General features: G+C 36.4%; 1 protein-coding gene across 1 annotated transcript in view; it reads right to left on the bottom strand.

Annotated features, from left to right (window-relative positions):
* Positions 1-14,461, bottom strand: part of sema6bb (sema domain, transmembrane domain (TM), and cytoplasmic domain, (semaphorin) 6Bb) — a 248,061-nt gene that overhangs the window by 105,465 nt on the left and 128,135 nt on the right. Inside the window, 3 exon segments of the mRNA XM_056463809.1 lie at positions 2,872-2,934; positions 3,015-3,075; positions 13,797-13,911. Of these exon segments, the coding sequence (XP_056319784.1) occupies positions 2,872-2,934; positions 3,015-3,075; positions 13,797-13,911 (239 nt within the window).

Here is a 14,461-nt window from a genome sequence, read left to right as displayed (position 1 = left end):
TTGACTCCGTTGCATCTGACAATCCCAGAGCCAAATAAGCATAGCGTTTAAATCAAAGTGTGGGTGTCACTCAGAATCAGTGTGAATTCAGAAGTGACAGGTGGCTTTCTGTGGTACACACTGGAATTGACTGAACGAGACACTTCTCAGAGTGTTTGAGCGCTGCATTCAGTTCACTTTCATGGCTTCTTGTGACTGAATGGTGAAATACACACTTGTGGCAATGAATTTCTGTTTAGCATTCACAGTACATCACGTCTAAAGTGAAAGCAAACCTTTAAGAGAAATTATCTTTATATTGGATCCGTGAATGCAAGCACAAATAGATCTTCCTACTGCTCTCTGTGTTCTAAATGTTGATAAAAAAAAAATCATCATTTATATACATGAAATGCCACAATAATAATCCTTTTGTTTCCAAATAGGGATGCACTGAATATTCAGCTGCTGAAAATTTTGACAAAAAAAAGGGGGAAAAAGTTGAAAATATTGCCCATTTCACTATGAATCACTATCTTCAAAGTGCAAATTAATGTAGCTAAATATTCTGCTCATGTACACATATACTTATCTATACATGAACAGCACATGCTCACTGGGCATTATGTAGTATACTTAGTGATGTGACGTTGGGCAACGAAGCTTTGAAGCGTGCATTCAAAAAAGATACATCTCACAGTGAAGCAGTGCACCGGAGCTTGAATCATTTTGCAATAATCACATGATCAGTGACGTCCGAAGCTTCATTTTCGTCTATACCCACGTGACTGCTACGAATTTTGAACACCTTCGTGGGTTAGTAAAGTGTATAGCAAGAGATTAAACATCAATTACATACATTTCTACTGTTTCAAAGCACTGCAATGGTCCCGCACACCAGTAATTCAAATAAAACACAATAGTAACTCATAGTAAAAAAGCTTTGGAACCATACTAAAGTGTATTAATGTATTATTTACAACTATTTTTAAAGAAGGCCACTGCATATTGTAGTATTATGTGTAATAGAGGCCAGCTGGCGAGTGCAGCCCAAAAGTCTCACTCACATAGCCTCCTCCTTAGAGCATTTGCCTTCCATGCAGGAATTACCAGTTCAATCCCTGCTCAGAATCAGAGGGTGGGTGTAGGACCGGTTGAAATACGAAAAATGTTATGAATACCTTGAATTTTACTACAGTCATTAGAGGTGTAATGTAACATGCCTTATATGTAAAAAAACTAATTGAGTAATTTGTTTATATTCCTTTTGTTGTATTACTACATGAATGAGTTGGTCAGTCGTGAACGTTTGAAATTTTTGCAACACAGTGCTTTCCCACACTTTAACCAGCAGTGGTCCTCGTCGAGCTCTGATTTGGAAAGCTTGGAGTTACGAACCAGTTTCCGATACAACCAAGTCGAACGGTTCACTGATTCAGAAAGCTCAATTTCACCATCACTAAGTGTATTATTCCTGCTGCTTGCAATAGCGCTACTGTGTTGCCATGGCAATGCTGAAAAAAAAATTACATATCTCGACTATTGTTGAGTATTTTCTTTTATATATTTTTTTATCAGTATAACTTAACATATTGTGTTATATTTAAAACATTTTACTACAGTATTTAGTAAATAATAATGAATAACATTTTCAGTTTCAGTTTTCAACCTTCGCCCAAGTGCGTTCAGACTTTCGGTTTAGGCACAGAATTTTAATGTTTGGTGCATCCCTTGTTTTGAATACTGTTTAATTGAAATTATTTGTGTTTAGCAGTTTATTTTACGTTGTAATGGTCACACTTTACAATAAGGTTCATTAGTTAATGCATTTACTAACAAACTACATATGAACAATACTTGTACTGCATTTGTTAATCATAATTCAACATTTACTAATGCATTATTAGCATCCAAATTCATGCTAGTTAACATTGGTTAATACACCTTGAGTTAACAAACTAACAGTAAACAACTGTATTTCCAATCACTAATGTTTACTAACATGAACAAATACTGTAGTAAATGTATTGTTCATTGTTTGTATATGTTAGTAAATGCATTAACCAACATTAACTAATGTCTCATTGGAAAGTGTCACCTTTTAAATGAATCTACTTACTACATGTCAATATATACCTGGTATTGTGCACTGCACACCTTGTAGATACATTTTAATTAATCTGATCAAAAGTGAATGATGCTAAATGTTTTGAGCTAGTCCACGTTCAGTCACTTCCAGTAAACTCCTTCTCAGTCCACTTCTCAAAAATTCCTTTGAACTCTCTAGCCTGCTGAGTTAAAGGTCACCGAAAACGTGAAGATAGGGTGGAACATAGTGTAGCTCCTCCCCCTTTTTTAAAACAGCCAATAGCATTACCAGAAAGTGGTTCAGCTCAAGCGCATCAAATAAAAAGCAAAAAAGAAGCATTTCGAAGAGGGCAGGACATGTCAGATACTAGAGAGCATTTGATTGGTTAGGATTTGCCGAGAAACTGAAGTATGAGGTGATGTGAATAAAACCATTTAGGTGGAAGTGTCAAACTACATGCTTTACATGTTTACATCAGTTTTATATCTTCTAAACGCAAATTTGGCCACTGTTTTGGAGCAAACTAGCTTATAGATATCTTATAAATGAACAATACTGATACTAACATCTAAAAAACGTTATTTTAATTTCATGGGACATTTAACACATGATTGCTATGGGACGTGTTGTCAGAAAGTGAACCAAAACAGTTATTCCTACTTTGTTGTATTGTACTAAAACACATTATGACCAAAATCATCCACATCGTTTTCATTTGCTTGCTTTCTCACTCGCTCCTTTACATGCGCTTCGATAAATACATACATTTAGATAAGCAAAAGTGTATGAGAACATCCACTCACCTCATGTTTTCCCTTCATTCGACAGATTCGGATGTCATTTTTGTTAGACTCCCATGTCCTTTTCTGTAAAAGAAGGAAGTTCGGTAATGAGGGACTGTTGAATTCCAGAAGCAAGTATTGCGTGTGAGCGTTTCTGTTCTCACCTTGCTGTAAAACATCTCTTCTCCCACCACGTTGTCCAGCTCCACTCGGAAAAGGTCATCTCTGACACATAAGCACAGAGAGAGAGATACAGTGAGAGACTGTGAACAACACAACACAGATAAATAATCCTTCCTTAATAATCAGGAATATCTTTCAAACTAAATTTACAATAAAACATTTGATTTGGTGATCATTGTTGGGTGTAATTAGTTACAAAGAAATAAGTTATTATAATTAAATTTCTTTTCTTCCAAAAGGAAACGTAAGGGATTACTTTCAATTTTTATGTAATTGAATTACTTATAATTTACTTGACTTAAATACTTTAAATAAATGTAATAGTTCTGTATAAATCAATGGAGAAAAGCAGATTAGTTGTAGCATTTGTATTTCAAATATATTTTGCAGAGTAATTCTACTTTCTGACTTAATGACTTAACATCTTTCATCAAGTCGATTGGACTTGATTGGCTTAAGAAACAACTAATTGAGTAAGACATTGTTTCATTACACTGTAAAACCCAGTAGTCAACTTTATTAAATGAAATGAGTGTAGTTAACTCAGAATTGACTGAAAGTTAATTCTACTCAATTAAAAAGAGTTTTGAACTGTAAAACCCAGCAGTCAACTTTATCAAATGATATGAGAGTAGTTAACTCAAAATTTGCTGAAAGTTAATTCTACTAATTTGAAAAGAGTTTTGAACTCAGTTTTGAAGGTCATGAGTTAATTAAATATCTCATTACTTTAACTTAAATAAAGTAAGTTCAAAGAACTTAGTATATAGTTGCAATCGGTTTCCTCAAACAGTTTGAGTAGCCTTAACTTATTGGGTTTTACAGTACTCAGATGGTTTGAGTTCTGTTCATTTATCAGGTTTTACTGTGCTCAAATTGCTTTGTTTACTCAAATGGACTAAATTCACAGTACCCATTAGGACTAGTTTTTGAACTTAAATGGTTTGTTGCAATCGGTTTCCTCAAACGGTTTGAGTTACCTTAACTTATTGGCTTTTACAGTGTATACATTCAGAAAAGCAGATTAATAGTGTTGATATTTAGATATTTTGCATAACCAAATTTTCTACAAAAATCAGATTTGTATAACAATATGCTTTAGAAACAACGAAATAAAAATATTTGGCTATTAATGGTACACTGTATATTAAATATGTCATTATTTTGAATCATTTTAAGTTTTACATAAAGTGTTTAACAATTAAAATAAAAAATATATACTAAAGTTAAAATTAAAATGTCTTGTTTTACTCAAATGTAAAGTATTGAAAGAGTTTTATATTCTTTATTTCTATATCTATTACGATTTACATGGAATTTAAGTAGTATTAGGTCAAGTAAATCAATCACTTATCGAGCTTTAAAAAATGTACTTTAAAAAGTAATTAGAAAAGTAACTGAATGTAATTGATAATTAATTACTTTTAAAAATAACTTATCCAACACTGACTACGTTTACATGGACATCAGTAATCAAATTATTTGCCCTAATCTGAATAACGCAATAATATGATTAAGGTGTTTACATAAGTTGCTTTTTGAATGTTCTGTTTTACACGATCTGAAATTACATGAAACTTTGGATGAATAGCCTGGTGATGCAATGTCGTTAATTGAATAATTCGCTATCATAATTTGATTAACGTCATTACCTCCCCATGCTATCCACATTTCCTCCAGAGTTTCATGTAATTTTGGGTGTTTCTTTTTAATTTGTCGACTTTAACTGCAGTTTGGCACTTTTCCTTTACTTCAGGAATATTTTATGCATGTCCACCATGACAAACGAGATATTGGATGTGAGTATGAACTGCTGGAAAAGTGTTATTTTGATGGAATTTGATACCAAGGCTGTTTGAGGAAAAAAACCTCGCGATGCAGGTTTCTGTAGTCTTTTACTGACTCGATAGGTGCCAAGAATAGTGTCAAACAGCCGTGTTTGTATGGACTATCCTGTCGCAATATGTGGCGAAAATCTTACACGGTGGTAATAGTTTGATTAAGGTGTTTACATGTCTGTACTGCACTTCAATAATACGATTAAAATCGGCATACTCCACATGTCTTAATCCGATTTCTATTTAGTTTGATTATGACCTTAATTGGATTAAATTAATCAAAAATTGCTGTTTACTTTGTAGACTCTTGGTAGACTCAGAGTATTGTCTTAATCGTATTAAAATCGGATTATTGGTGTCCATGTAAAAATAAGATATAATATAATTTTTTCCCACAATAAACAAATACCAGAAATCCTACAGTTTCTCAAACAAAGTCCTTAACCACACACAGTGAAGCATAATGTGTACTCTTTACAAATTTCCTACAGTACAGGAATTCACCCAGATCTGCCGTCTCAGAGCAAACACTGAGCTAAACGATTTCCCACAGCTCGTCCTACATAATCACGATTCTTTGCATGATGATATGCCTGATTTCCCCTCCATAATTCATAACCCACCCCCACACCACATGCATGTTGTTGTATGCAGCTCATCATCCTGAACACAGCATCCAGCATTTTATGCGGCCGCTCTAATAATCTTTCCATAACCTTGTGGCGTCTATTAAAGTTTCTATGAATCTGATCTCTTTTAATCATGCCATGTTTGCTGTTATAGAGCATCATGGTTTATATCTGAATATTGATCAAGGACTAAGAGCAGCACGCAGCCCAACGAAGGAGCTGCGAATTCCAAATCTCGCTCTCCTTTTACATCTGAAATGTTGTAATGTGTGAATTTACTGAGCTCACAAACTAGCTCATGCTACTGCAGCAGTATTGATCTTATATCTTTTACAGCCGTCCATCTGCATCACTGCTTTGTGGACACATCAAAAAAATTGTAGACTGCGTGTGTGTGTTCTTGAAGAGAGCCTGACGAGACTGACTATAAATTATTCAACCCCTCTCTGTGTGGTTTGTTAAAATGAATCCCCCTTGGCCATTCCCTCTCAAAGCAGGGTGGCCCTTAAGTGCCCTGGTTAAAATTATCATACACTTACACTATACTTGCCATATTTAGAGAGCACAAACTTTAATCAGACACAATCACAGAGGAGCAATGCTAAGCCAGAGGTCTGTTTGGAGTTCGACTGAACCTTCACATTTACATGAACATAAAAACTGGCTTTATAGTTTCACAAGGTTACCAAATAGCACAAATGGTTTGGACAAGACATGCAGACCATTGGCAATAGAGCCAGTAAAAACTCTTTCTTTATAAGTCTCTCTGTTTGCATTTTGTTCAGTTACTTTTTTCTTGTACAAAAACCTAAATTTTATCTTCTGTCAGAAATTCTTCATGTAACTTGCCTTGGACAGTGTGCTATGGCAACAAATAAATAGGTTTGCATCCACATATTTTTGTGTGAATTTAGAGATATGACATAAAAACGCTGATAGGAAAAGCCAAGTAGCAAATACTGACTTCAAAATATGCATAAAAACTATATATATATATATATATATATATATATATATATATATATATATATATATATATATATATATATATATATATATATTAGTTAAGGTGGATAGTGTTTTATAATATGTGCATAAAGCAAAGGTTGTTTTCCCTTCAGAATTGAACCGAGAATGTATTTTGAATCCCAGTGAATTTAATACTGAGGCAGCAAACAAGATGAAGAATATCTATTTGATTCTATTTGAATCCTAGAAGGTATAATTCAAGTTTAAAATTACTGTGGATTTTCACAAACAGCTGGCTTAAAGGGGCTAGTTCCCCTAAAAATGACAATAACCTTATCATTTACAGTACTCTACCCCATGTGGTTTAAAACTAATGAGTTTCTTTTAGGAATGCACGATTAATCAAAAAAACACTGCGATCCTGATTCGACCCTGCACACGATCTTAATTCAGCTTTCCTGCGATTCAGCCAATCATATTTTCAAGGTCAGGAGAGAAGCGTGAAGGCGGGCGCACAAGTCTTCTCATTGTTTTACATATGCTGCTCAGCAACATGGACACCTCCAAATGGTTTTAAAAGTTTCACATGCTGTATTTATAAGGTATAATTCACCCAAAAATGTAATTTCTCTCTTAAGGGAATGATGTATTCGCTGCCGCAAAATCACGTGTGAGCTGACGCACTGTTTTTTTTTTTGTTCAGAGTGATGGCAGCCATGACATGAATGCATGCGACAGTGAAAGTGAAACCGCCGCGCACGTTTTAAATGATCATATCGCATTATGAGTTTGAATTACAACAAGCATTTGATATGTTTTTTCTCTCATAGCGAACACAAAGTGCATGAAAACAAATGTTTGCTGGGTCAGTATAACTACTCTAGTCTATAACGTTGACTATAAAGCAACAGGGAATCTGATAATGACAAATGTCTCATTTTACCAGTCAAAAAAATTGTCTAATAATGTTGTCAATGACAAATGACAAGCATATGTCTCAAACATAATTATTCAGCTTTATATTAATAAATAGTTATATTCTGATGTTATGACTTTACCTTGAATTAAAAGGGCAAATTTAGTCTGTTAAAGTCCACTGTTCCATGTCTGTACAAAATTTTGTATTTTAATCAACAGTAGACCTACGCATAGATCTAATATTATTATTGTTGTTTTACCATATGTTTGAGAAATAACAATAATAATAGCCTACTCATATTAACCTTTATTTTAAATTACACCATCCAGCCCTAGTTTCTTTCTTCTGTTGAAACCAAAGAAGATAGCTGAAGAATGCTGGTTCACAGAAAAATCCTCTGAGTAACATTTACTCAATTTAGATAGTATTTGGTCCCTCTCTAAATCGAGTTAAATTTACTGAAGTTAATGAGACAATGAAAGGATTAAGTGATGATTAAGCACTGATGATGAACACTTGCTGTTAATAAGCAGAAACACAAAACTACATCTGACTTCAGTCACAGTGTTAGATGAAATCAGATAGAATTTAATACATTCAATCTCTCAAAATCTCAGCAGAGGATCATTAAGCAACTCAGTCAATGGGTGCCATTAACAAGCACTCTTCAAAATAACTTCTTTTGTGTTTAGCAGCAGAAAGAAACTGAAATAGGTTTTGAACAAGTGAGTAAATGATGGCAGAATTTTCATTTTTGGGTGAACAATTCCTTTTAAAAAGTGCATACTTGAAAGGATGAAAGGATGGATCAATTGTCAGGTAGGGAGAGAATGATGCATAGGTAATAATAATAATAACAATAATAATAATAATGCCTTACATTTATATAGTGCTTTTCTGGACACTCAAAGTGATTTACACATTTTTGGGGGAATCTGACTGATGGAGAGCAGACAAAGGGATGAAGCCAATTATGATATGGGGATGGTTAGGAGGTCTTGATGGACAGATGCCAGTGAGCAAATTTGGCCAGGATGCATAGGTTAAACCATTACTTTTTTCGAAGGACATCCTGGGATTTTTAACGACCACAGATACCTTAGTTTAACGTCTTACTGACGGTCCCATCAATATACTGGGGCCTACACAGATTGCAGATTGAGCACCCCCCACTGGCCTCAGTAACACCACTTCCGGCAGCAACCTAGCTTTCTCATGCGGTCTCCCATTCAAGTACTGACCGGGTGCAGCCCTGCTTAGCTTCAGTGGGCGACCATGTGAGAGTTGCAGAGAGCTAGCTGCCAAATCAATAAACTGTTTGATGAATTGAGTATGGATAAATGGCTTAACCGATTCATGAATGAAGGAATGGACAAATGCATTGGTTAACAGATGAATGAGGGATCGAATTACAGGTGGATGGATTGATTGATGATCCTTTCAGCCATTGGTTCATCTATCCAATTCTTTGAATCAATCCTTTTAGCCATATGTCCATACACCCATACACTCAACCATTCAACAATCGATTGATCAATACATTAACGCAACTGATCCATCAATCCATCCATCAGACAATCAATTAAAAATAAAAACACAAATAAAAATGACAATTTACATGTATTATTAAATGAAGGATGGGTGGGAATATTGACTGATGGATGAATAGGTGGAAGGATGGATGAATGGATGATGTTTTACATTTCAAGGGGTTGCAATTGCAATTTTCACCAGGCTGATAACAAATGAAACCCAATTCATACAAGAGACCCGGCGTCCGTTATTTTGATTTAGGTAGTGCGCAATCATGCAGCTCATCTTAAAAACCGCACGGCAATCATGCACAGCATAGTATTGTGATTTTCTTCTTATTTTCATGTAGTTATGATTTTCTTACCACATATTTCTCCCTAGCATTCGCTATTAGATTTCACCTCACTCTCTCAGTCTTTCCCTTTGGATTGTCTGAATGATGGAGTGCCTTTGGCCACCTTTCCTGTATTATTACATTACATTACATTTATGCATTTGGCAGACACTTATCCAAAGCGACTTACATTGCATTCATTGTATATTTTATCAGTCCAAGCCGGAATGCGGAGGTATGTATTATGCAGAATTGTGTGCTTGGTACAATACTATGCCCTCATTCGGTGCTAAAAATTTATGACCATACTTGAGGGGCCTGAGAGACTCAAAATCTCTCATGGGGGGGCCTGACTATATTTAACATCAGACATCATGAAGGAGACAGCTAAAAGAAAAAGTGTATCTGCCGATTGCTGTGCAATGGGAGGTCTCTCACGCCATTTTTCCTGCTCTCGGACAGCAGCTGAAGCCTTTGTTTCGCTGCACCAGAGGAGGGCGTGCATCAGTCGGGCCATGTTTCCACGACCTCAGAGGTCAGCCGGAACCTGTCCGGCACCGTTAGTGACAGGTTCGAGGCTGGAATGTGTCGAGTTTCACTCCTGAGCCTAATTGAAAGACTTGACCCCTCGACTAGGTCAGACACTACGAGGTGACTGAGGCTTGATTTAATGTGACTTAACCAGGTCGCCGCTGGCAATCCAAGTCTTGCTCCTCTAGTTACTCCCAGCGTTAATTATTTACACAGATCACAGAAGAAACACCTCATTTGTCTTATAGGTGTATTTATTTATGCCTCAGTCACATTTTTTTTCCTCACAACATGTCTGAGCCTAGCTTGCAGTCGCTTGCGTGGGAGTCCAGAAGACATTTCTGGAGGAAACTGAGCGTGTTTAATAAAATACTTCAGTCCTCTCATCCCTGACCAGGTGTTGGCAAGGTAATACTGTGAAGGGGGTTGAGAGGCTGGCCGCTTTCTCAGGGCTACGGACATGAGCGGTTATGCTAATGCTAACAGGATTTAGCCCGCCTGCACTCCTTATCACACTCAAGCATGCCGTTATTCAGTCAATCCAGGCTGTCTATATCCTTGACTCGAAACTTCACTGACTCTCTCTCTCTCTCCTACGCAGTATTTCCTCCTTTTTACTTTCCTCAATGTTGCTGCTGTTGTTCAATGCTCCCTCTCGAGTCACCGGGTAAATAAATCTCCTTTTCCACAGAGGTCATTTTCTGTAGGCTACGGCAAACACCTCCATTTACTTCAGACACTGATAGGTACATACAGTTTGCTGACTGCACACAGTGGGGCTTGAGTTTTATCGAATTACGCTGGCCACAGTGGCACCATGTTGGAAAGCGAGCGTAAAACAGTCGCTTGAGCTTCTTTAGGCCAAAGATTGTTGCCCTTTTTTATGAGAGAGTCCAGTCTGGGTGTCTTGAATCATATGGTGTTTCATGATATTTATTTTTGAGGTTTAATTTTTGACACGGTCGAGCGGGCAGGTCATTTCCTGACGGTATGGGGGTCTTTATTAGAATAAGACGCCTCCCCTCCGGACCCCTACATCTTTTGGTAACTATGACCACATGTTTCCCACTCTCTCAATGGACGTGCCAGACATTTTTTGGGAAGCGTGCTGCAAAATTTTCACAAAATGCTTATTTTTCTAAAGGGCCACACCTAATGAAGGTTTTATTTTTGTTTATCTATTGCTAACTCGGCTCTTGAGAGGTAGGCACAAAAAAATGCATGATAGCAAAAACATCATTGACCTCATGACCTCATCAAAGGTCCAAACTCCTAAAAAGTCTACAGGTGTCCAAGCTTTACTTTTACAACTCAGTAAACCACGTCAATGAGAAAGCCAGCCTGCTTTATAAAGAGACATTTTGCACTAAAAAGGACATTATAATTAATAGTATTATTATTTATATTAAATGTTTATTATTTTATTTCTTTTATTAATATTTTAAGTTTATCTTAATTTATATATGTTATTATATTAATGTTGTGGATTTTAACATAATTGTCCTTAAAAAGCAAATTTAAAAAGGTAATTTAAAATGTATATTAGAATTTCAATATAATCATAAAAGTTTATAACAAGCTTAAATAAGTTATTAAAATAACAACATAATTATAACACTTCAGCATTTTTGTCTGTACAAAAAAAACATGCCTTAAGAAACTATCTTACAGCTCGGTAAACCATGCCAATGAGGATGCCAGCATGCTTTATAATGAGACATTTTGCACAAAAAAAAATTCTATTTACCAACTTACATATCAAACCTTTTTCACTTTCTTTAGTAGTTTACTAAAAATGCAAGTTTAAAGAATGTTTTAACAGTTTTTGCCCATGAGTAAAAGGCAAGAGTTTAGCATTCACATTGATTAACTACAACCTATTCAGCATATTAAAAGCAACATAGTGTCATAAATTACATTCTGTGCCCACCATTTCCTGATTAGGACCTGAAAAAGATGAACAGTAAGTCTTCTTTTAAAACCTTTCATTGCTTGTCGTAAACCATTAGAAAATCTCGTTATATCTGTGCAGTGATTGGATGTCAGACATTTTATCTGATTTGAATATTGTGACATATAAAACAATGCACAATGTTTTTTACATTTAGATAAGCACTACATTCAGAATGATGAATGTCAATGAATATCAATGAAACGAAAGGTGTCCATGCAAATGTAGCTATTAAAAAAACAATTTTCTACTTTGAAACAAAATTCATTGTGAAAAACCCTTTACACATAAACTCAAGCCAGGTTCATTCTAAAAAATGCACCCCTATACATTTCTGGAGAACGCCAAATACATCCATGCGAATCCGCCAGATCTCAAATTTCTCTTGCGAGTGCCATTCGCACCTTCTGTTCTTACGTAAATCCGCGTTGTCAACTGACTGACTGACTGACCGTTCGATTGACCCACCCTCCTCCTTCACTAAACCCAACTAATAGTGTTTTAAAAAGCACAGATTGACCCGCCTACCTACTTCCCTAATCCCAACCGAAAGTTTTAAAAAGCAATCAAGAAAAAAAAAAACCCTCATATGAATTTTACCATTTGTAGATTTTACCACATTCTTACCCTGTTATTTACTTGTTTATTTTATTTTTTGCCTTCTGTTTTTGTCTTACCCGTTTTCTGGAACTGTTCTTCGCCAGACTCAAACCCCCATTGACATGGTCAACACCTCTCTGCGTCTCAAATCTGCCGAAGTACATGGCGATCTAACTGGACAAACTGGTAACAGCCGGAAAGCCGTCCACACGTAAGTGGTCAGCTGGTAAGCGCAAGAAGGAACCGCGTCATACCGCCCCATAGCGTTCGTTTTAGACTGTTTACACACCTGCCTTATTTAGTTCAGTTGAATCGCACTAGAGTTCGTTTTCCCTTTTGGTGCGGTTTGTTTGGGCAGGTGTGAATATAGTAATCGCACTCGAGCGCTCACCAAAATCAGATCAAAAAAGCATACTGAGACCTCCTTGAAGAGGTGGTCTCGGTATGCTTTCAAGTGAACCCTGGAGCAGTTCATTTGTGGTGAGAACATGATCCGAACTGGAACAGACCCAACTGCAAAAAGTACTGTGTCGTTTTGGACTAATCCAGCTGCTGTAGTCTTATGTGCTGTACATTATGGAATGTGGATGAAAAATATTTGTTGACAGAAAACCATCTTAAACAGAGAGCGAGAGGGAAAAACATTACCTGATGGATAGTTGGTAATATTTTCAGAAGATGACCATGTCGCAGTTTAGCAAAATTAATTCACGCCTCCTTCTAAAGTGACTTGTGATGCGCCTTCGCCATTTGCAATGCCGTAAAACATTGTTTTTCAGCCACAGCTGTGCTTCATTCTTGAAATGTATAGTTTGTCTAAAGTGATGTATACAAACTACATAGTATACTATTACCAGGGATTCAATCAGCCAGCATCTTTCCTCCACAGCAAAAAGTGACATATTGTGTCTGCTGGTTTGTTTACTTGCAGGAGTTTCATTGGCATTTTCCCACACGTTAATTCGGACCAATCGAAAGGAGGTTAAGGAAATACGTTCAATAACATCTGGCCAATGAGTGATGTGGATTATATAAAAAATGCCAGAATAATGTTACATTGTATCATTAGTTGCCCTTGGTCTAAACCAAATGAACCGAACCACAGATGTAAAAGCACCCTTAAAGACAAAATGCAGTCATACGTACTTCAGGCAACATAATTCGCAATCACCAAAAATCTATATAGGGCTACGTTTTCAGAATGAGCCTACTGTATGTTGCATAAACTTGTTGATAATGGCTGAATGCTCTTTTTTAGGTGAATTATCCCTTTGAACAGCTTTGAAAGTGATTTAATTGCCATCCACAAGCAGCAGCGATTCAGACTCTTGATCCCTGAAGAGATTGTTTTTGAATGTCACACAATTTACTTAAACACACATCTCTGCGCGGGTAATTACAGACGAGGAAGAAATTACAGGCTGCGCACATGCTAATCAGCATTGTTTCAACATCCTACCTGGCTCCGATGTAAAGGGTACGGTTGACCTGCAGGATCCTCTGTATGTGTAAGGGCTCATGTCTGAGGGTTGAGCGATGGGGTCGTCCAAGAAACACAGGATACCTTCTTACCACTGAGGAACAAAGAGAGGAGACAGTGAGTGATAAAGGGAAAGGGCTGACAGAGGGTTGTATCATCTCTTCATTGCACTTCTGGGTGTGGGTGAGGTGATCCGTTAAGGCGAGAGGCGCTCCATCACTCGCAAGTCACACTTGAGATAAAAATGTCGACAGCTGCCTGTGGTTGCTCTTCAGTGCTTTTCACAGATAAAGTCTGTCCTGTTGCATCTGTCAGCCTATCCTATGGTTAAGTAGTGTAGTTAGCAGAGGTGTCAAATTTACTGATAGATTATATTGAAACGCGTTAACTGACCATATGGGAAATGCTTATTCTTGTTTTATTTCTTAATTAATTGGTATTCATGTTTATCTTAATTTCTACAGTTGAAGTCAGAATTATTAGCCCCCCTGAATTATTAGCCTCCCTGTTTATTTTTTTTTCCTAATTTATGTTTAACGGAGACAAGATTTTTTCCAACACATTTCTAAACACAATATTTTTAATAACTCATTTCTAATAACAGATTTATTTTATCTTTGCCATGATTACAGCTAATAACACTT

Source organism: Danio aesculapii, chromosome 8 (genome assembly GCF_903798145.1).
Source record: "Danio aesculapii chromosome 8, fDanAes4.1, whole genome shotgun sequence".
Taxonomy (NCBI): Eukaryota; Metazoa; Chordata; class Actinopteri; order Cypriniformes; family Danionidae; genus Danio; species Danio aesculapii.
Note: the sequence above shows the minus strand (reverse complement) of the source record. Positions and strands in the feature narration are given on the sequence as shown.